This window comes from Nymphalis io, chromosome 17 (assembly GCF_905147045.1).
Source record: "Nymphalis io chromosome 17, ilAglIoxx1.1, whole genome shotgun sequence".
Lineage (NCBI taxonomy): Eukaryota > Metazoa > Arthropoda > Insecta > Lepidoptera > Nymphalidae > Nymphalis > Nymphalis io.
Genome location: NC_065904.1, coordinates 6,429,980 through 6,455,552, shown reverse-complemented (window position 1 = coordinate 6,455,552; position 25,573 = coordinate 6,429,980). Strand labels below are relative to the sequence as shown.

At 32.9% G+C, this 25,573-nt stretch overlaps 1 protein-coding gene across 3 annotated transcripts; it reads left to right on the top strand.

Annotated features, from left to right (window-relative positions):
• The first annotated feature begins 62 nt into the window (after window positions 1–62).
• LOC126774841 (CREB-regulated transcription coactivator 2) lies at window positions 63–25,573 on the top strand. 3 transcript variants are annotated; one of them, XM_050496474.1, is made up of 12 exons: window positions 63–243; window positions 2,785–2,960; window positions 8,103–8,260; window positions 8,813–8,912; window positions 10,659–10,824; window positions 13,122–13,238; window positions 14,373–14,420; window positions 16,439–16,546; window positions 17,809–17,904; window positions 21,002–21,097; window positions 21,190–21,343; window positions 21,875–25,573. In XM_050496474.1, the coding sequence occupies exons 1-12, from the start codon at window positions 130–132 to the stop codon at window positions 22,036–22,038; spliced, it is 1,497 nt and encodes a 498-aa protein (XP_050352431.1). In that variant the 5' UTR covers window positions 63–129; the 3' UTR covers window positions 22,039–25,573. The 3 variants fall into 3 exon arrangements, with proteins under 3 accessions (XP_050352431.1, XP_050352432.1, XP_050352433.1); XM_050496475.1 differs by lacking the exon at window positions 14,373–14,420; XM_050496476.1 differs by lacking the exons at window positions 13,122–13,238; window positions 14,373–14,420.

Sequence of the window (25,573 nt, the reverse complement as noted above, 5' to 3'; positions counted from 1 at the left end):
TCTGTTTTGAATTCAGAACAATAACAGTTGGCAACATTAAGTTACTGTCTGACAGGCAGGCGCGCTTTGGTTCTTTGAGCGCAGAAAATTGTGATGTAAAAAGAGAAGAATAAATGTTTGTTGACCATCATGGCGAATCCTAGAAAATTTAGTGAAAAAATCGCCCTTCACAATCAAAAGCAAGCTGAGGAAACGGCTGCTTTTGAAAAAATAATGCGTGAAGTTTCCGACGCAACCAATAAGGTATGTCGCGGGTCGCCTATTTACTCAGGCAATCGCTTCCTGGCCGTCAAATGTGCTAGCCGACGTAAACAATAATCATTTCAATATTGCGACTCAATTACTTATTGAATATTAATCTTATACGAATGAACAAGGAACAATGTTTCTGCATATTCAGTTCTCATAATAATTAACAACTGTCATTGTCGAAATTGTTTTATTATTGTATATCAATTGCACACTCCAAACAATAACGAGATTAAGAATATGAACGGTTGAAGGTTACTGTTCTTTAAAGATGTAATATTTGTTTTGGGCACCTATTACCATCCAATATTTCGTTCACTGTTTGTATGCTTTCAATATATCCAGCGATGCATTCAATTTAGAATAATATCCATATAAGATTATATTTTTAAATTCGACAATTATTATTCGTCTGCAACACACATAAAATAGTACTATATCTAATTGAAGACAATAGCATTTAGTTACAATTTACTGTTTAAAATAAAATATTAGTGCAAAATAAATAAGATACAAAATTGTACTCATTTAGTAAATAATAAGGAAATATATACTATGAATCTGCATGCTATCTATTTTGGGAACTTTTTTTATTAAAAGTAATATCAAATCTTGAAGAGAATTTCTGCAATCCATAAAACAAAAGTGCTTGTGAACATTTATTGGTAGAAAAAAATTACATAAAGATATAGGTATAAATATTTATACAACAATAAGCAGTTGTTGAGAAATGGTGGTTACAGGTTAACTCTAGTAGTCGACGAGCCAAAATCAAAGCCCCTCCTGAGCCAGAAGTTGTTGAAATCGTAGTTCAAACACAACAGGGCTTGGGTACATTCCGGAGTGGCTCACTTCCTAATGTTGCAGCACCCGAGCCACCAACAACAAAGACGGAAGTCACTAAGGTTCCACATTTTGGAATCTGCTTGTTCAATACCCATATTATTTGCTCCCTTATCTTCAGTTATAATATTAGTTTTTTATAAATGTTAGTAGAACTTTTTAGTAAATGTAGGATATCTGTATGCAGATATTTTATTTTTTATTTCAGCCTAAATTGTTTCAAACAATAATATATCAATCCTGCATGAGAATATGCCTAGTTTTACATGAGAATGCTATATTTTAGGCACTCAAATAAGTAGATTATCAAGAGATAAAATATAAAATAACATGGTCAACTAAATTTGTTGCAAGGCAACAGTTACACATTACTATGTGTATAATATTAAGCTGTAAACCTTGAATCGGCATTCGAAGCTGAAAGCTTTGACATAAATATGTTTTTTTTGTAACATGTGTTGTACGAGTTTTTCTCGCGACTTACATGATCTGTTTATTTTATAACCAGATTAATAAAAACATATGACATGCTAACGTTTATAACAAATGCAATACATTAGAGAAATATTGAACTTTACAGGTATTAATTAATATTTGTTAAATAATTATTTACTTACACAATATTTAGAATATCGAAATAAAGACAATAACTAAACTAAAAAAATATTGATAGATCTTTTTTTGTACAGTACTGTTTGTATATATGATTTATTACATATATTTAATTTCACAGATAAAAATAATATATATGTAATATATTTGAAAAGGAAAGTATTTTCTTTTTTAAAAATTATTTATGTCTTCGATGATGACATATGACTATTTAAATTGTATATTGTTTGGTAAAAAAGGATTTTGATACATATTTGCAACTATTCCTTACTTTCCATTAAATTATATTATGCAAAAAATATTCCAAATTTTTGTTAATTTAAAACCATTTTGGCATTATAATGTGTGTTTCTATTATCCATGCCATTTCTCATATGCAGACCTAAACAAATTTTACAAGACTGCTATCTTTTTTAAACTGAAAGAAATATCAACATATTTTTATTAAAAAAATGATGTACTGCCAAACTATTTACTTCTGAGTTGATTACATATGTATTGCGAAGCTTACTGGAATGTTTCTCATATATTAGGAAAAATTTTGTTACAAAAGCAAGAATGCAATAATAGTTTAATTTATGTAGATCTTAGATATATTATTTGTTCTTAATTCAGTTATGTATGGCTTTTATTATTTATTCATACATATTATATGGTAACATAAAAATGGTAACTATGTTATTCAGTGTTATTGATTGATTATATGTTATTTATCATTAATTAATTGGGATTATAGTATCACAGGTAATTAGTTAATGCAGTATTCTTATCCTGATTCAATAATCTTGTTGAAATATTTACCTGTTTATGATGTATAGAAATCGTACGTGAAAAGATGATAAGGATAGAGTAAAGAAAAAACTTGTTATTAATCCGTATGACAACTTCATTAAGACAACGGTTAAGAATGAAAAAAGTATTTTTTCTTCTTTATTCTTTAATAAATGTTTTTTTTTATTATGACTAAAATACTTATAATAATTAACTTCATGAGTTAACATTTTGGAATAGTTTTCTAAATCTAGAACCACAAATGTTTGTTTGTTTTAATTTTATTAATATTTTTTTATTTGTCAATAGCCAGAGGAAACGACACTAGTGACGCAGTATGGCCTCGGTGGTAGGAGTGGTGGGACGTCACCGTCGCCACGGTCGCCTGGACAGAGGGGGCGGGCTTCATCATCAGTTGGTCCCATGCGACGACCCGCGGATCGCAAGCATGACACCAGCCCATACGGAAGCACGGTCTATCTCAGGTAAGAATTTTCAGCAAGGTATTGAGTGATCGCCATGTCGGAGATCACGATTTTTACTGTTTTTTTTTTTTATTTTAAATTAATTCTTATTATACTGCTGTACATTATAGGTTCAACAGACGTAACGTTTTAAATAGCAACTACATTATAAAGAATCTTTACTAAAACATTATCACGCCAAGTTTACTCTTACTGAAGTTTACAGTACAGTAACAGCCTATGAATGTCCCACTGCTGGGCTAAGGCCTCCTCTCCCTTTTTGAGAAGGTTAAGTTATTATTTATTTATTTTATTATTTATCACTGAAGTTTACAGTGATCGATTTATTAAACAACAGTATTAAATTTAATTTTTGTACAATCGTGAGTAGTTATATAATAAGCTATACATAATATACATCTCGCTCATTACACATTCCTTTTTATTATTTTTTTTCGCTCATACTCATAATGTAAATTACGTGGGAAATAAAATAAACATTTATGATTAAAGTCAATTATTAGTCTTATATATTCTAGAAATTAAGTAAAGAGTGTGATAGAATGCCCATATTAGTAAAGTAAGGCTTTATCCCGTTATATATTTAACACCAATTTTACTCAATCCTGACCAGGAAGTTGTCCCCTAATATACCAGCTAAGTTAGCGTATTCTTTTCGAATTTTCTCCCCAAATTATAGTTTGGATTTAATTGCAGATAATGGTGACAATTCTATTGTATATAATCTTGATACTAAACTTGCTATCTCATTCTCGTGACACCATAGTGTTAAAAGGATAGCAAATCGTTTTGTCGCGTAAGATTATTTTATTTCAACCAATGAGTGTTCAATATTTAGTCACTTTAATAAATCTAACTTTGCTCTTAATTATACAAAATGAGACGGTTATTGTCAGTATCGGGCTAAGCGACCTCTATAAATTTACAGAATATTCAGTGCCGCACGTTACACACTATAATTATTCTTTTAATTTCATGACATGACATTTGATATTTCTCTTTTATCATCGAGTTCAAATGGCATCACATAAATTTTGTAATTAAAGGTTCGTTATTTAAAAGTTACGGTGTCGATAAAAAATATGAAGATTCGTAAAATATGATAATTAATGTACTCGTAGACCGGAAGTCATAAAGTTCATTTATCCCGCGTAAAGTGATCTTTTCTTTAACCACATACACGTAGTAAGCTGCTTACTTCTTATTTCGCGCCTTTTTAGAGTTGCGTACATCCAATGAAAGCACGAAACTCTTATAGGATCACTCGCGTTTATATATCTGGTCGTCTGATTTCTTGAATCAACTGAACAAGGACAATTGAAATTTGATACTCATCTAGACTTCAGTGATCAAATGACGAATATATGGGCTAATTAAAAGAATTCCGATTAGAAACGCAATTTATCAAATGAGGTCAAGGGCTTGTTCTAAGGAATATATTTATTAATTATAATAACGTAACGTTTTTTTTCTTACATTTTTTGTTATAGACTTAGTATAAAAAACGAGTTATTTTTAATCGGTAATGTAAGGATAATGATAGGGATTAATATTGTAAGAAATAAGTCTATTAATCCTAATCCTCAGTTCAGTAGAAAACGTAGTGATATTTATGACGTAAGATAAAAACCCAAATGAAGAGGCAAGGGAGGCAAAACAATCAAATCAAGCAAATGGAACATCTATTATTCCTAAATAATTTTCCGAATGTTCCACATGGAACTTTCAAGCTCATGAACTTTTTTTGATATTTTTTCATTTTTCTCTATATATTTATTCCTTTTCTTTCAATAACCATCAATTTCGTTGTTTCATATCAGACCAAAACTATTCGTAAGGATTATTCGAAAGAAATAGTTGTATTTTACTGACATACTTCAAAAAGGTTTTTATAATGTATTTTTGACACACCCTATCTCTACAGTGTGCTCTTACAAATAGGTTTAATTTTACTGAATATTTTGCGTGATCTTAGAAATTTTGATTGAACTCTATATAAATGGAAATCATGTCGTGTGTGAACAGTATAGCTCTTCTGCACGAATTTGTCATGTCAACGAATTCGAAACTCGCCGCAGAAAGCGGGAAACGGACGATCGGGAAATGTCAAAAATCACGTCGCATATCACGACATTGATTGTAATTATTATAACATTTAAAGGACTTCCTACGGTGCCTGATTTTGCGGATTATTTACGTACGGTCGACGACCACGGACAGCCACGCACCGCAACTAGGCTGTTTCTACGGTGCGTGACGGTCTGTCAGTCTTGAGATTCGAAAGTATTTTGTCATTGCAAAATATCAAAATTCGTACCCGTACTTTTTGAGTTACCCGACTCGCGACGAATTCGACGCGCTGTCACGGAGTTGTCTGTGCTTCCACATATAATACTTTTCCAACCGTGCGTCAGTGCGGGCTGGTCCGCGTCCATCCGTAATATCATGCACCGTGGGAAGCCACCTTAAGATATACATGCGTCAACATAGTGTATCACCAAAAGTCGATTTTTAACATTTCACGAGTGAGATATGAACTCATTTGTTCTTACAGTATAACACCGCTGAGCTTTTGATCTCTGCGTTTATAATTTGTATGATAGATCTTATGTGGGATATATTGGTTTTTTTCTAACTTTAACTTATACGCAATATTCTATAGTGTTGCTAGTGATAAAAGGCAGCCTGTCACTGCCAAATGGGCCATGGCTTTGTATAAGGCTTAAGTCTTTACATTGCCAATGTACTGCTAAACAAAGGATCTGTCAAACGTTTTCTGTATCTTGTTACACTTATTAAAAAAAACTATACCACGTTAAGTTAATGTTTTGTTATGTTTTGGTCTTTATTCATCATAATGGCAAGTGATACAGAGTAATCTACTTAGTATTTTAGAGAAAGATAATTTTATATTTATATGATTTGGATCTAAACAGAGAAGTTACCTCTGTAACTTCTCTTTTAACGTTTCTCTAAACGTTAAAATTTAAATTATTTATATTTTAGATAATTTAACGGCTTCATCCAATTTACAATATAATATATATTTAAATATATATATATACATTTATGTCAACTTTCTACTTCAATGTATTAGAGACTGTGCATATATGTATTTAAAAAAACAACTTAATTTAAGGAAAACACAATCAGTTGTTTATTGTGTAATAACTACGCGTCGGATAAAATAAGTTTGATTTATCGATTAGTTGTACTGAAGAAATAAAATTTAAAGAAATATTAAGGAATATGCTATATATACTAATATTATAAGTGCGAAAGTAACTTTGTATCTCTTTTACGCTTTTACGGCTTAACCACTGAACCGATTTTGATGAATTTTGGTAAGAATCAAGCTTGAACGCCAAGGAAGGACATACCTATTTGCCCCTTAGCGCGAGCGAAAACTAGTACCGTAGTCCGTAATTAATGCTTACACACAAAACGCTCGCATACCCACAGATACATTTCTGGCGATTCTAAAACGAGGAGATTTGTCGAAATTTGTACCTCTTAAAAATCGCAAGCGTTACAATACATAACATATGAATTGGATGGAAGCTCGTCTGGGTAGGTACCACCCACTCATCAGATATTCTACCGCAAAACAGCAATACTTGATATTGTTGTGTTCCGGTTTGAAGGGTGAGTGAGCCAGTGTAATTACAGGCACAAGGGACATAAAATCTTAGTTCCCAAGGTTGGTGGCGCATTGGATATGTAAGCGATGGTTGACATTTCTTACAATGCCAATGTCTAAGAGCGTTGGTGACCACTTACCATCAGGTGGCCCATATGCTCGTCCGCCTTCCTATTCTATAAAAAAAAAAAAAAGTTCTTTAAACAAAACTTGCCTTTAACACTTTGCGTTCAGTAGTTTTAGATTTTATTCTGTAGATGCTACAAGATATTTGAATGAAGACGTGAGAAAAAACGTCGATCGTGACGGTTTAATGTATTAGCACAGTACGGGCGGATAAAACGTTTAACACCTATTATATAACATATTTATTTTATACTCATAATTTATAAGAATATAACGGACGAATTCCCTTGATGATTGCGTACGGAGCCGGAACTAATAGTATTATTTAAAAAAAAGTAGTTCCACTTGAAAGTGTGTTTTGATTCAATAAATTAATAAGCTTAAACTTCAATTGAAATAGCGTGCTATCTACGAATGACACATCGAACATTTTAATTCAAGCCTTATTACATGAACCATTCTTGGTAACCTCATTCATAATTAATGCTTTTATTGTTATGTGTCCAAATTGAAGCGACAGGACATTTGTATTGACATTGTATAGACTGTTTTAGAAAATTCGATTCTATGATAACCGACTTTAAATTTAATTTATTTAAAGATTAATATCATTCAGTTACATACTTATTTAGGACGATTATCATTGCATACCTTGAAAACGAAGCTTTTATTATTTTACAAACTAAATAAAATAATAAGGTTATTGTTTTAATTGCTATAAAAAAAAATTCTTAATAACAGCCTCGTTAGGAAATTATTAGACGTATTCTATACCTCACCGTATACGAATTTTTTTAAAAAGAATTCAGATTAAGTTGATACGGATTCTTTTAAAATTTGATGAAACAATATCACTATTAATTTTATTTTATATAATAACACACGATTAACGTAAAGCCACCATGGCAAATTACTTATTTTAATAGTTTTTTTTTTTTATGAATTTGTGATACTTAAATGCAAATGAGTCATAGATTTATATAATCAAACGGTTTTATTTATTCTCGTTAAACGTATTAGTAATTGTAGAATACGAAATCTTCCATCCGTCCGCATTGCTTGATCGTTAAATAAATCGTCCGTCAAAATGACGCAAACAATGGACACTATTTTTACCTGTTCATTTAAAGTTGACATAAATACCATTAATTTCTTGTTGTATTATGTAAGTTCATGTATTAATTTTTTTTTATTATTTATTGTTGGTCTGGCTAGTTTGCAGACCAATGGGATCAAATTTGAAGTTTTCTGACGCAAAGTATTATAATAAAGCTGTTCAAACTGTATTTTTTTAGTGTTTTATTTGTCTATACATTAGAGTAAATTTTTAAAAAACGAAGATATTTTAATTTGTAAATTTTACTAATTTATTCTAGTCCACCACCGGATAGCAATTGGCGACGGACGAACTCTGACTCAGCGTTACACCAGTCCTGCGGTGAGCAGCAGGTGACAACGCAGCCCCTATCACCGCACCACCCACTGCATTCCCACGGACACCCACACTTACACCCTCACCAGAATCATCGACGAGGTGAGAAACATAATCTTATGTCAGCCGATTGGTTGTCAGCCGAACATGTCGAGCATTTGTCGATATAAAAGGAAATTAAAAAAAAACTTATTTTACAACTTCCTTAATTGTTTTCATATGTTTTTATTTTATTGGTCACTAAATATATCTTTAAATAAATTTTTTCCTATAACATTTAAAACAAAATTATTAAATGTGTAATAATAATAATAATGTGAAAACTTTCGTCTTTGGTTAATTAATGTTTGTACTGGAGAGGTTCTTATTACTTATCTTTCCTGCTTTCTACATCTTATTTACATCAGCAAAAACTAAATCGATTTAGTTTTTGCTGATGTAAAAAAGTTAATAATATTCATAAACTATTTCAACCATTATACATACCATTGTAATCTAAATTTCAAATGAATGTTTTAATTAATTCAATGTTGTATATTAAGTTTTTGTTATATGTACGTCATTGTTTTAATTGAGCATAAATAAATTAGCACATGATTATTTTTTTAAGTAAAAAAAAAAAAACCTATTATAATTAATGTATATTTATTTCAGCTAGCAACATTCCTCTCGACGTGCTAGCAACGCTCGGAATGAATCCGACCAACCGTCCGCGGTCGTCGTGTGAAATACCACGAATACCTAACAATAACAAGTGAGTAATTCACGGGAATTGTAACATGGAAACGTCATACATTTATGAATTAAGTCGTATGATTTGTTATGTTATCAATAAAAGGTAAATTAAAATCGAAATTAATTCTATTCAAATACGCTCTCTCGAGCACATCAAAATTGTCATTTAACAAGATGAAATTGAACGTAAATCTCATGATTTTGTACTTGCTTGTTTTAACTAATTTAAGTACGTATAAATTATGTATGGAAATTATCAAATACAGACTTTTTTTTTTAATTATCATAATATAATTAGCAATAATAAGTTACTAGTGCTTTACCCGCAGCTTCGTTCGCGTCATAATTCAAAACATCTAAATACCAATTTCCATAGATCTTCAAACATGAAGGATTTTCAAACATTTTCATCCCCTTTATCACTACTTTAGTAGATTAATTTACAAAAATTCTTTCTCAGTGCTAGCCTACTGCGTTAAAGGCGGCTTTTTTTAGCAAATTTTTATGGTGCTAGTAGCTCCAGTAGTTTGGGGTGTGCGTTGATATTTCAGTATATTTTGTTTGTTTCATTCAAGCATTTTATTGCCGTCGTCGTTCTATTATATAAATGTTTTGTTTAAATAATTTTTGCTTGATTAAAAAAACAATTTATAAAAATGAATTGATAATTTATTTTATTACCAAAGCGTAAAGTACTAGTAGTCTACTTTACTATGAACACCTTACAATTATTTCTACACAACGTACGACGCTTTATAAGGTAGTTAATTTGATATAAATAATATTTTCCTCATATAACCGGCATAAAGTAATTTTAATAAATTATTAGCCCTACACAGCTGGCCTACTTAGATTTTTAATGTGTTCATTTAATACTTAACCGCATTGCTCTTTGATTAGTTTCCCGTAAATGTCCCGCTACTATAATTATCGGGGCAAATGCTTTTCCTTTTACGTTAAATGTGTGAAGATTAGTCTACCGCTGTTCCAAAGGGTAGATATTAGTAGAATTTCATCCGACTCTAAAAGGTTTCCTCACAATATTTTTCGTCACTAGAAATGAGTTGATTTATAAACGCGTATTTGAACCTGAAAACATTAAAAAATATCGACTATATAGAAAATTATTTATTTATTTATAATAACACACTTACAACATACATATAAAGCATTGAAAAGATTAATTTATAAAACAATAATAGTATATCTAATATGCATGTCAATTACAAGTGTACATAGCAATTCCAGAATCATCTAATACAATTCAAATTAAAAATAACAAAAAATTATCAGTAATTTAAAAAAAAATGTCACAAATAAATAATAAATAAACATTTAACAACAAGGATTATAATGATACACAATAATTTATGCGTACGTACTACGTAACGACACCGTCAAACTATAACAAATTGTCTATCAAAACAACGATTTTATATCATTATGCTAAAATTATTCACACAAATCGTTACCAGTGTCATAAATCGATTAATTCAGGTGTGTTCTATGTATAATGTTATTAGGTTTGAATATCGCTCTACAAGCACTTTTAATCGTTATTTCATAAGGTAAATATAAAATTTCTGAAATCAATATATTAAAAAAAAAAACACAAAAATGTTTTAATATTTCTTATTGATCTTCTAATACCGCTCCTTTAATTTTGGTTTTAAGAGAAAATCACTAGAATCGAAATCCGGAAAATATGATAAGACGTAGACTTCCGATGGGAGTGAAAGTAACGGTAGGCTTGGTGTGTCCGCAGCGTGTACGAGAGCGGCGGCGGGGGCGGGGCCGGCCAGGGCGGTTCGGGCGGCCTGCAGTGCGAGCTACAGGTGCCGGGCGGCTCGCTGCCCGACCTCACCTCCGTGCACTTCCCGCCGCCGCACTACCTGCCGCACCGGACCTCGCCCGAGTACCAGCCCCGATATGTGAGTGTACTCTCCCCCTCACCTAGCGTATCTACTACACCCAGGGGACCTAATAGTCGAGATTTCATTTGGAATCATTAAGCTTGTCTATAAATGTAAGTCCAAGTCTTTGTAGCGGGAAGTGCTAATTTTAATCTCGCCTTACTGACAAGCATTTTTCTTTTTTGCGATATCTATTCTGAACGAAAAATAGACTGATCTTTTTTTTTTTTTAAATATACTTTCCATAAGTTCTATGTAATGTTTTATTGATAAAAATATAAACAATTTTGATTTACAACTCAAACCAAAAGGACATTGTCAATCAAAGTACATATTCCGAATGGAAAATCGGTTATTAGAATTTAATTTCAAGTGTACCCATTTTTATGGTTCTTCTGGATTATCTATCGTTCTGTCGCTTCGGACTTTCTTGTTTTGTGTTGTGTGTGCCTTCGTTTTTGATTTGTTGGGACTTGGCGTTGAATTTCACTGAACAAAGGTATTTTAGATATTTACACACGACAAATATATTTGCGCGCCTATCGTGGGCGAATTGTATTACAGACTTATAAAGAAATTATCACATCTGTAAAACTATGTTTCATGCAAATAAATGATTATTATTATTATTAGATATTCAATAAATATCTAAAAATCTATATCTACACGTGGTTACCGATTTGTAATCAAAGGACCTATATTTATGTCAGCGTGCTATTCAGCCGAGATGGCCTAGTGGTAAGAACGCGTGAATCTTAACCGATGATCGTGGGTTCAAACCCGGGCAAGCACCACTGAACTTTCATGTGCTTAATTTGTGATTATAATTCATCTCGTGCTTGACGGTGAAGGAAAACATCGTGAGGAAACCTGCATGTGTCTAATTTCACTGAAATTCTGCCACATGTGTATTCCACCAACCCGCATTGGAGCAGCGTGGTGGAATAAGCTCCAAACCTTCTCCTCAAAAAGAGGTGCGGAGGCCTTTAGCCCAGCAGTGGGACATTCACAGGCTGTTACGGTGCTATTCAGCACTTGATTGATGCTTACTGCTACCTAAAGCTTATTCCAATCACAGGAGGTTAATATTCGTAACATAAACTTTGACATTTAGAAATTTAGTCGAAATTTTGTGATCTTTAATATTCATTATTATTTCGCGAAAAGATGCGTTTTGAATGTTAGCGATGTTGTCGTGACTATAATGTCCAGTTGAATAGTTTATTATAAATAAATATGTATTAATATATAAGTTTGTAGTGAATAAAATAGCAAAGCTAGTAGCAAATCGCATAGAATATGTAGTTCTAAATATAATACTTTCGTAATATTTTAATTAATATCACCGTATCCTACGAAGCAAAACACGTAATTACATTACAAAAGATATTATAATACGCAATATTGTACATAAAATTCGTAATATTTTTATATACGAAAATATTTTATACAAAAAATAATTAAACAACGTTACTTATATTTTGTCGCACGCTTAATACATGATTGTATAAAATAGTTATAAAACTGTACAAGTTATGTATCATTAGGTATTTACCACCTTCATGATAATTTATTCTGTTTATCTAAGAAAATACTTCACATAAAACATTTCGTCATTGTTACAAAAATATATCACTTATGACAGTGAAAATAAATACTTGTTATTCTATATACAATACGCATCAGCGTTGAAAGTGTGTAAAGTAATTACATAAAACAGGTGGTATTAGGATTTCGTTCATAATGACAAATTGGTTAAAGCGATTAAAGGTGGCAACCAACGGTGTAAGTAATTACAGATAGGATATGAGGTGGGTGGTGGTATGAATAAAATAATATTAATATTTAATTAAAACAAAACCAATAAATAAATGTAAATATAAATAAATTTTATATGACATAATGACTTCGAATCTCAAGACTGATACTGAAAATTCTTGGTGCGGTACGTGGCTGTCCGTAGTCGTCGGCGAGGCATGAATAATAATCCGCAGAGTCACGTACCATGGGAAAAGCACCTTAACATTCACTCTAAAATATAATAATTTTACATCGACGTTTTCTTACGAAATCTTCGCGTATGTTATCTCTATCGTTTATAGTGTCGCGTTCTTGTTCAAATTCTAGTCGACAACGATTTAATAGTGATACGTGTACATTTTTTAACAATAAAAAAAAAACGGCAGCTTTGCAATTAAAATATCTTCCATTCCATTGCAAATGCGACTTTCGCATGGAACGTATGATAAAGTAAGTACGCTGCGCGAGCGAGATGTGCGCGATGAGCGAGATGAGGACCGTGAGTGTGCCCGCAGAGCCCGACGGGCAGCGTGTCGCCGGCGACGGGCGGCCTGTCGCCCGCGTCCGGCTCGCCCGTCGGCGCCACCGTGCCGCTCGCCGCCGTGCACGACCAGCCGCTCTACGACGCGCAGGTACACACGCACGCGCACACACGTACACAGACACACACACACAAAAGTCACTCACGGACGGAAGACCTACTATACGGTATTATTAAACACACGATTATGCATTATATAAAAACAATACAAACTATATTCACGTACGCTCTTACTCTGTCAATATCTACGAAACGTAGTCTTACAAAAAAATAAATTTATATAGCAATACACTCGGTTCGCTTAGTACTGTACTGGCCGTCGTCGCGTTTGGACTCTACTACCACTTGCCATCAGGTGGAGTGGAGTCATTTGTCCTCCCGGCAAATATATAAAAAAAAAATACTATTTATTTATATTTTTATTATTACTTCATAACACCTTTTTTTATAATCTATACGTATTTGCTTCGAATAATAAGAATGAAAAATATTTTAATGTTGTATTTCTGACTGGTTTCGTTCAAGACGGTCAATCTCAGCTAAGATTAACCCACTGTACAGAATTTATGGTGCACAATTGTATGCGCAATAACCGATGCACTTTCAATTCACAATTTAACTCCGGTGGGAAGCCAAGCTGTACGTGCTAATCGATAGTATAACATGTAATAAACGTAAAATTTTAACTAACACTAAACATTATAAAAAATTTTTTAAGACATCTTAGTACACAATTGCGTGAACAGTCACCGTGAACATGCGTAGAATGAACTATTTAGCTATAGGATATTATGTAAATAAAGTTACAAGTGTTAAGGTGAATTACACCTTAAAGTAATAATCATAAAGATTAATTTATAACGATTTGTAAAAAAAAATATACCTCTAAAAACGAAATATTATATTTATGTAAAATAATTGTTGCTTAACAGACTTAAGTTCTGAGTTGTTATCAGTTCTATGTTTATTGTTTCGTACGAAACTAATAGTTTGTTATATTTTGTGTCTTATGTCGTTGTAATAAAGTCTACATTTTAATAAATATATTTATCATTAAATTAAATATTTCTAGATGCGTCGTACATACAATTTGTACTATTATTGAGACAATTGAAATATTGTTTATGTCACTTCGTTACTCTTATTAGATGTTTAACATTTTTGTTGTTTATATTTTTGTTGTGTTTATTTGCTTTCAACACGGTCATGTTTTTGTTTATTTCAGAATCACTTATCTGTACCAAACACAAATAATTATCTTCATCATAATAAGGTTCGTTTTCTTTTGTAACCTCCTTTTTTATACTTTTTTTAAAATCATTCACGAAAATGTTCGCTTCGGTGCTTAAAACGCTGTCGATTAATGTCATGTTTTTAACCTATAAATGGTATTGAAATTCGCATTACTATAAATGTAAACTTTCCAAAAACTAACATTTTTTAAGATTATTAACATTTTTTTTTATTTCCATAATTTGCATGATTAAATTTCCAGCTTTGCAATTTATAACTACAAAAATGCTTTCATCTGATTACTTCATTGTGACCGGAAAACGATTTTTACTCAAATATATTATGATGCTATATTACGAAGCTCTGTTTCTATTATATATTTTAATTTATGTTTTTTTTTTGCTAAAGTTAATTTGGACGAAATGATTACAAAAGAAATTCATTTCTCGTGTCTTAGCGAAGATTTGTGTATATATTTAAATTATTAACTATATTGTTCTAACTTATTGATATATTTCAATCTACGTCAATAAAAGCGGGCGTGTAATGTATTTATACTTATGCTTTTTATACCTTTGGATAAAAGAATCATCATTAAAATAAATTGACTTTTGTCATAGCTACTGCTGTATCATTATATGTTTAATAATGGACTGTAAATAATTTTAAAATTATATTACATATTTACAATATTATGCTGCATAATTCTTAGTTGTAGGACTTTGTGCAAGTCTGTCTGGGTGATCTACAACCCACTTACCATATATTCTACAGCCAAACATCGATACTTCGTATTGTCGTGTTCCAGTAAAAAGGGTGAGTGAGCCAGTGAGCCATTACAAGCACAAGGGACATAATATCTCAGTCTTTGGAGATTACCCATTCCTAACCGCTACCAACCCCAAGGTTGGTAATATTTCTCACAGTGCCAATGTGTATAGGTGGTGGGGCTTACCACCAGGTGGCCCATTCGTTAGTCTGCCAACCTATTTATAATAAAAAAAGAAAATTATTTCTTTACACATTGATTTTTCACGTTCCTATGCATTATATATTTAATATATAGGTTTATGAAAATTGATCAATTAGTAATATGTAGTATTATATAACATTAGCGATAACAATTAAACAAACAAATGTGTAACATTATTTCATAACATATTTACTTAAAAATAGACAATTTTGTAAATCACAGTATTTTAATAATTATTCCTTGTCTCAAATATTATACTCTACATTATTCATGAATAATTTTTTTTTATAGATAAAAAATCCAATTGGGTTCCATATATATGATATATTATAAGAAATTAAACCGAACTCAGTGTTAATTATAAAAACCTATAATATAAATAAAGGATTATTTAAATAATTAATTTTTAGTTATCACTCCACTTAAGAGGAAAAATTGAGGAAGCTCATTGTGTTATATTTATTTTACATTTTTGATAAACAAGCAAGCGGGCTTTATGTATCGAATAAAGATTTTGACTATAAGTTCATAATGTAAATAGCCTATTAACTTGGATACATTTTCTTGTTTCTTTTTTAATTAATATGTTTCTTAAACTTTACAATGATATATGCTTAATAACAATTATTATTTTTATTGGCATGTCATATCGCACTTGGTTCTTCACTATGTCTTTGAATATGACCAAATGACTTAATAAATCATTGCCAATAACAAAATGCTATACAACTGCTTAAACTGTAACTCTGCATGTTGAGCTGCGTATTGAAAACAGCGAAGTGAACTAACAACTTTCTGTTATGTTTAAATCATAATTCATTTTTACTTGATTTATGTTAACGCTTTAGCGAGCAAAGAGTTTTATTACAAAAAAAAAAAAATTATCAATCAACCAATAAGGTTTAACCATAGAGATTTATTTATATATGTGAAAATTTTATTTTTTTCAAAATCAAAATTCTCGAAAGCTTTATAATAATTATGATTTGGACAAGACATTTTCTCTATACTGTTTTCACGCTTATTTCAATACTGCTAAGATCTATTTTTGCTCGCATTAAATTTTTCAATTCGACTGATTACAGAACATGTCATCTCTAGACCATAGTTGGATAACGTCGAGCTACCAGTCCCACTGCAGTCCGCCCTCACAATATTCATCGACGTCAAATATAAATGTACCTTCACCCACAGTGAGTATATTTACCACACCACAGTGATTACATTATATATACACTGGTGGTAGGGCTTTGTGAAAGCTCGTCTGGGTAGGTACCACCCACTCATCAGATATTCTACCGCAAAACAGCAATACTTGATATTGTTGTGTTCCGTTTTGAAGGGTGAGTGAGCCAGTATAATAACAGGCACAAAGTACATAAAATCTTAGTTCCCAAGGTTGGTGGCGCATTGGCTATGTAAGCGATGGTTGACATTTCTTACAATGCCAATGTCTAAGCGCGTTTGGTGACCACTTACCATCAGGTGGCCCATATACTCGTCCGCCTTCCTATTCTATAAAAATGGGCCACCTGATAGTGGTCACCAATGCTCATAGACATTAGCATTGTAAGAAAAGTTAACCATCGCTTACTTCGCCTATGCGCCACCAACCTTTGGAATTAAGATGTTATGTCCCTTGTGCCTGTAATTACACTGGTTTACAACCGACAACCGAGTACTGCTGTATTGCGGTAGAATATCTGATGAGTGGGTGGTATCTACCCAGACGAGCTTGCACAAAGCCCTACCACCAGTTAAGTTGTGCTGGTGTTAAAAAAAAAAGCGGCCGAGACCGTTGACCGAGAATTTTAGAAATATTCTACAAATATGTATTTAATCATAAAGAGAGAGATGAGGGTCCTCCTGACTGGCCTAGGCCAGTCTGGGTACGGGCCTCGGGGTTGCCCCCCCTACCCGGGCTGCTCCTCCCCGACGGTTCATCCGTCGTGTCATTATGTTTTGGCCCAGAGGGCCAGGGTCGTTGTGACCCAGTGGCTGTTTAAATTAAATCATAAAGAAATTTCTTACACTTACCATTGTTATAACTCGCCACTAGATGGCGCTACAAGATATCTACTTCCACGCTGCTATCAGTCACGAAAATATCGTAATCATAATCATCTTTAATACATAAATAATAAGTCGAGATGGCCCAGTGGTAAGAACGCGTGAATCTTAACCGATGAACGTGGGTTCAAACCCGGGCAAGCACCTCTGAATTTTCATGTGCTTAATTTCTGTTTCAAATTCATCTCGTGCTTTTCGGTGAAGGAAAACATTGTGAGGAAACCTGCATGTGTCTAATTTCATCGAAATTCTGTCACATGTGTATTCCACCAACCCGCATTGGAGCAGGGTGGTGGAATAAGCTCCAAACCTTCTCCTCAAAAAAGGGAGAGGAGGCCTTAGCTCAGCCGTGGGACACAAACAATAAATTGTATATACATTCCAGATGGTGCACAGTCCAGGCAGTCCCGTGGAGTCACCGCAGACAGACTACAACAACCTTCACCAAGTATTATTACAACCGTTCGAGCAAATAACAATGGTAAGTTATAATTTATTTTAAAAAAATAAAATTTTATTTAATTAAATATAGATAATTTCAATAATATAGCTTTAATATAATAATATTAATTATGTTTCGAACTTAAGTATCGAAGGCGATTATTGTATATCCCAGTTCGGGCCAATAAAAAGTTATCGGGTTTTTCCGTCAGAAAATTCTCAGTAACAGCCCGGAGTTTGGAAGTTGGTAGTGTGTACACTCCCGTGCCTCGGAAAGCATGTGAAGCCGTTGGTCCGGCGCCTGAACTCTTTTCGTTCGTGACGGATTGCCGTCCCATCGGATTATGAGACTTGGGGAATAGAGAGGGCACCTTTGCTTGTGCACTATAATATGTCCTGCGCAGTTGGCTAATCTATCTTGAGATTGGCCGCCGTGGCCGAAATCGAAGGCTGAAGTCTGGATTACATTATTATTATTAAAATGAACAATAAAATCTTATGTTTTTCTGGGTATCCTATATGCCCATTTTGAGTGTGGGCAAAATAATATAACCCCAAATATACTAATACTATAAATGTTAAAGTGAGTTTTTTGCCTATTAATTGTTATTTTTTTTATAATATACACGTGGGCGAATATATAATACTTCATGAAAATCATGAAGTATTATATATTGAGTTACATTTTGTTCACATGGTTCTAAGTCTGGTTTAAAAGTTTTATATGTGAACTAACCTACGGTGAGACATAAATCATAGTGATAGTTATTTTATATAAACGTATGCGTAACAGCGATATGACAAGTCAAATTCTTTGCAAAACATATCGGATTTTATATTTGGATTTTGTGAAAAGCGATAGGTCAAATAAAATTAATTCAGGTCAACGAGAGATGAAATGGGGTCACCTTTGTGTATAATTTGATATTTACGTATAAAAAATAATTTATCATTATTATAAAATTTCAATGCATCAATGGAATATGAATAGCAAGGAGTTGTGAGTAATATTATATAAGAGAAATAAACGTGGCTTTATATCGATATTCGAAATAGTATAGAAACTATTTAATAATGAATAAGAACATATTTATATGCGAAAATTGAAATATTTAGTGAATATCGGCACTCGCAGTTAAATGATAACATAACACATGAAAGCAAATAGATTTCAGCACATAAATATCGTTATAAATGCACATCCTAGCGACATTACATGAAATTTGTGTATGTAAACTAGATTATAATTATCCCTGGAATTAGGTAAATGAATTAACGGTCATTAGGATTCAATCTTGTATTAAAATGAAATTAAATAATTAACTCGTCCGAATTTATTTACCAAATTCATTAACGATAATATTTGTGCTCTCAACCACGGTATGAGGTTACTATTTGTTATATGTGATTGCGAACAAATGTTTAATGATTATTTTTATATATAATTACGGAAAATAATTACAATAATTTTATCTCCAGTAATAAATAGTATATATGATCCACTGCTAGGTTATTTAAAGTTATTTAATCACAATATTTCATCATCTAAATATTGGTTGAATGCGATAGTATTTCATTCGAAATTTGCTGCCAACAAAACGAGTTATAAATACATAAATATATGGGCTGGGTTTGAACAAGTATCTGTAATATGTAAGTCATCTACGTTCAGCAATTCATATTGATAATACATGAAAAGAAAAAAAAACTAAATTTATCTAAATCAAATCGTTAGTTGAATCGTTTTACAAGTAACTCGTATCAATTAAACGTGATGCTACAATATAAAATGTATATTATATAGAGGTGTGAAATAAAATGCCTTTTTTTACTTAAACCGAAATCATATGTAAAATAAACTAGATTTGAGATACAAAAACGTATAAACAAGCAAAACACTTTAAATAGACTCGTAGTAAAAATTCACTTGCGTGGCAATTTATCTAAAACAAATAGTAATCTTTTTGTGGTCGTGTGTGCCTTCGTAAATGTGTGTAACGTTGGTGGATGTTGGCCAAGGATTGGGCGCAGCTGGTGCAGAGTCTCGTGGAGTCGGGCTGGACCGCGCACGTACAGGTCGCGGAAAATGTACGACACCACATACACACCATACTTTTACGATTATACGTTTTTAAATTAAACAATTTGGTAGCGGTAAAGGTGTGATTGTGAGCGATGACGATTGTATTAAATGTTTCACACATGCATATATCATTTATACAATAACTGTAAATTGTTTTACGGCCAAATAAAAATAATTGTAATTGGGCCCTGTCCAAGAAAATTGTTGAGGATATTTCACCATATAATTGGTGCAGTTTGTTTTTTAAATTTTAACCCAGAATTTTATATCAGATCCCAGTAAGAATAAAATGAATAATGTCCAAAATCTTTGATTTAATTATGTTCAAATATCATAAATACATTAATAAGTTTATTAAAAAAAAATCATTAACTTTCTGGGTTTATGTTAAAATGGATCATTGCTCGCAATCAGACGACGCCGAAAAGATAGTTCGGAGCACATTTTTTGAATAGTTCCTATAACTGCACATTTCGAATATTATTGCAAGTAAAAGGAAATGATTTTATAAATTGTTTCAACAACATTACATTTCGTTTTACGTGCTGCTTAAAATAGTACTACAGTGTAAATAATACAAGTCTTGAGATATTTTTTTATAATCTCCAACTATAAATACTTTTGGTACTATTTACAGCTTTTCTGCGTTTTAGATATATATTGTCTAGTGGTAATATAATTACCGATGTATCGAACGGCATGCTTTGCACATTTTTACTCGCTTAAGAGATAAATCATATTGTTATCACATATTCCTCGTTAAGTTGTATATGAAACACAAAGCATGCGTTCAGCAGTTAGATCATTGTTTATATTATAGCATGTTTATTTTACTTATTTATCATTTAGCATTCCTCCGGTTAATATTTTACAACTGTTTTGTTTTGAAATTTAAATTATAATTTGACGTTATGTCTCGCTTGATTTTTATCAAATAAATATTGTAGTCGATGTGCCGTCTTGTGGTAATACCGAGTTTAGTATTTTTTTTACTATTTTAGCTTCACTTGAACGTGTAGATGGTTCAATTTTAACGTTTTATCCACCTCGGCAGCTGGACCCGCCCACGTCGAGCTACAACACGACGTACATAAACCACAGCTCGCCGCATTCGTCACAAACAACGAATTCGTCACATACATATTCACAGGTGGGTTTCGGGGCAATTATTATTTTCCTATCGTCGCACACGACTGTTCAATCACAATAGGTACTTACACCGTGCCCCTCGTTCCATTCCAGTCGTCGCGCGGCGCCCACAGCGCGCTGAGCGGGCACGGCGCGCGCGACCCGGTGGCGGGCGGCGGCGCGTACGCGGCGCTGCAGCCGCTCGCGTCGCCCTCGCAGCCGCCCACGCCCGCCACGCCCAGCTCCATCCCCGACATCATACTCACAGGTCGCTGCCGCGCTCGCCCGTTACGATAACGATATCTTCCTTTTCCACTTTTGACGTTGCGTCCACTCGCAGTCCCAAATTTAAAAAAAGAATGGTTTGAAATAACTTTCTGTTGTCCTTCGAAAAAGCCGAGATCATCTAGTGGTTAGAATGCGTGAATCTTAACCGATGTTCGTGGGTTCAAATCCTGGCAAATCCCGAATTGCTGATTCAAATGCTTAATTTGTGTTTATAATTCATCTCGTGCTTGACGGTGAAGAAAAACATCGTGAAAAAACCTGCACGTGTCTAATTTCATTGAAATTCTGCCACATGTGTATTCTACCAACCCGCATTTAACAGCGTGGTGGAATAAGCTCCAAACCTTCTCAAAAGGGAGAGGAGGCCTTAGCTCAGCTGTGGGACAATAACAGGCTGTTACTGTTGTCCTTCGTAACTTCTCAAAGCAACATGTTGTGTAGTTTATCAACTCCGAGATCGTAGGTCTTCGTGAGTATCATGTTTAGTGAGTTGTCGGATCGTCGATTGCAGATTACTCGGGCGAGCTAGACCCCGGCATATTCGGCGGGGAGGAGGCGCAGCTGCGTGCCGGCCTGGACCTGGACGACCTGACGCTGCTGGAGGAGCCCAGCGCGCTGCTGCCGGACTCGTCCGTGGAGCACGAGTTCCGCCTGGACCGGCTCGACGGCTTGTAGTACCGTGTCGGCGCCCCGCTACCTATTGGCAATGATTAGATTCCCTGGCGACGCTCGTAGGACCCACCTATGACAGACCGATATACGAATATACAATTTTCCTCATAAATTTCAATATGTTCACGTAATGTTCAACCATATTTTCTAATAATAATTAATATAAAATTAAAACATAGAAAACACCGATTAGTCCATCAATGTAACTTTTGTATAACTAGTATTCATCACAACTCCACAGATATAATTAAATAACTATTAATACAGCGCCGAATGTGTCTGTCACGCGTGGGTTCCGCGAGCGGTCCTCAGAGGAGTTACTCTCTACCAATACTTCATGACAATTTCTATCGTTTCAAGTCTGAGTTAGTGAATATTACGCGACGTCGAACATTCCCGCTGCGACCTGTGACTCGTGTGGTCTAGTGACTTGTGGTGTTAAATGGTTTTACTCATGTTTTTTTTTTAATTCGGACGTTAGGTATGACGTAGATTTAGATTTTCTAAATGGCGATCGATAATTTTATCGACGATTCGTGTACAGATTTAATTAACCATTTGTTTTATATTAAGTATTGTGAATATGTACTCGAATATCATTAGAGGATTTATTTCGGAATTCGATTCAGACGTTACGCGATCGTTCGACGCGGGACCGCAACGGTCTGTGTGTAAATAAAACTTAAAAGTGTTCAATTCATAGTGTTGCATTTAAAACGATAATGTTTCATGCTGTATTAAAGCGATTGAATTGTTTAAACAATCGTTGAAGCGATTTTTTTTTAATTCGAAAATCAACAATTTATATTATCTCTTGACATTTTTTTATAGTATCGTCTTTCAGCGATTGCTCAAGCGTTGACTGAAACTTAATCCGAATAATTCTTACTAGGTAATTACGATTTACCACAATTTTAATGATAATGATTTATTAAGGCACAGGCTTATTGATGTCATTAAGCATGTAACGTGCTCATTTTACCGTTTTGTATGTACTTGGATGAAATGTCGTTTAAGTTATGTAAATAAGAATTGTTAATAAAAAATTTTTAAATAAGCTTTTGTCGCAAACATATCTGTGTATGTACGCACCCGTGGTTGCGAGAATATGGATTCGTGTGAAGGTCAATTTTTCAATGTCTAGTTGAGGGAATCCTGTATCGTTGTTTGACCATGTATACAATATTTTTTTTTTTTTAAGACAGGTACATACTGATTTGACACGACGCTTCATGTATTATTATAATGAAGTATAGAAAATGTACCGTTCGTAAATCGGACTCGATTATTTGCAATGTGTATATAATAATGTAGTCTTTTGTTTTTTTTTTTTTGAATGTTTATTATATTGATTAGATTTATTCAATAGTCGATGCAGTTTAAATTATTGAGCGTCGTGTGAGCTCAGTCCGTCCCTCTCTATTCTCTATGGATATTGACGAATATATGCATTTTCAAGGTAGTAGGACTACATCTGAAGTTAAACTTTATAGTTGATAAGTTTCGAAATCCTTAGTTTTTTTTTTTTTTTAATTCGCCGCGCTCGCTACGACCACGATTTTCTTAACGGAGATCTATAATTTTGTAAAAAAAAAATGTACAAATTATAATTTACAACAAACAGCGAGCGCGGTGAAGATCGTGTAGTTACGTGTTTTTTTTTTTTTTTTGTTAATGCTCATTTTATTATGTTTTAAGAGTCTAGTCATCAAGTTATATGAGTATCAATTGAAATAGAACCTGTTCTTCGATGTGTTGTTCATATTTATCAGATTTTATTGAGCTCGATTACGGTTATTATATAATTGTTTACTTTTAAATATTTGCGCGACGTACGTACGATGTACTGGTAACAATATTTTATGTGAAATATATTATAATAATACCCTCCTTAATAAAGTTCCATCATGGTGGTTAATCACAGAGACGCACGAGACAGCGCACAAACGCATGCGCATATAGAAGTTTATGATATATGTAGGTGGATGGACCACCTGATGCTAAATGGTCACCACCGTCTATAGACATTGGCGCCGTAAGAAAAATTGACCATTTCTTACACAGCCAATACCTTAGAATCTAAAGATTTTATGTTCCTTATGCCTGAAGTTTCTCTGGCTCACTTAACCTTCCAACCGGAACACAACAACAAAAATACTGCTTTTTGGCGGTAGAATATGTGAGGAGTGCGTGGTACCTACCCAGAAGGGCTTAAAAAACCTACTACCAAGTAAAACCCAGTTTGAACCCAAAACATCTAGATCTACAGTGATATAAACTTGCCACTAAACCAATGAAGCAGCATAATAAAATAATGAGTAATGCGATATTGTCGAGTGGATAGAACAGGTGTTGTCATGAGCATTAAAATAATTAATTTTAGTTCAACTTGAACCGAACAGTTGTGTGCCTTCGTTCATGAAAATATGTATAAAAAAAAACAACTTGGCGTTGTGAAATAAATTCCGAATCACTCTTAATCGGAGAGAGATTAATTGAAAGTTAGTCAGCAGTGTTACAACACAATTATTGTCTGTTCATTTACATTTATATAACAATGAATGTCATTAATTTCAAATCTTAATCACACTAATATTGTAATCAGTACGAATGGAGAAACGAATTAATTATACTTAGTAGTTTTACACGAAACAAAAACTCCATAAAACCTTAAAACATTGTCGCGTGGTTTGTGCTAAATATATAAAAGTAAACGTAATACAGAAAAAATATATTATTAAACGTTTTGTTTAGAATACGTTATCTTCGCATTTTGTTCAATATATTACATCGGTTCTTATAATCTAAATACATAAATGTATATAATATATACATATATATATTATAATATAATATAACCTTGTTGCGCACACAATTAAAACAATCGTGTACACTGAATTGAATAGAACAGTGTATCAGTGTATCGTATGACTAAATTTTTATTTTTCTGATGATGTTTTACTCTGTACACGAGTATTATTGTTACTTATTCGCCTACGATGTTGGTATATTTTAAATAATATCTTTTATTCCACCTAGAATGTACTGTATGACAGATGTAGATTGTATAAATGTACGATAAATGTGATAAAAGTTAATAAGCACAAGATAAATCATAAAGAAGCCTAATCATATGTAAGTTTTTATTTAACATATTTCAAACCTGCGTATACCAAGGTTGTTGCTCGATTGTAATACCTTGATAATAAGTTCGCGGTGACTAAGAACTTCATGTCAACAACCTTTTTAGAGCTTTAATGAGATGTCGTACTTCGATAGCGAACTTTTAATCGAATTAAACTTGTTTGTAAGCAATTTTGAAAATTTCGATGGGAATTGACCGAATAAGAATCGAAATTATTCGACCGTTCAATCTTAATCCTCTGTCTAAAGTAACACTGCTAGGATGATATGCTGATTTCAAAAAAATATATTAATTAACTATACTATCTTTTACTTAATTACTTTTGACGTCGATTCGATTATGACAAATTGTCCAGTCAGAAATTTTATTATAATAATAATATGTTTTATATAA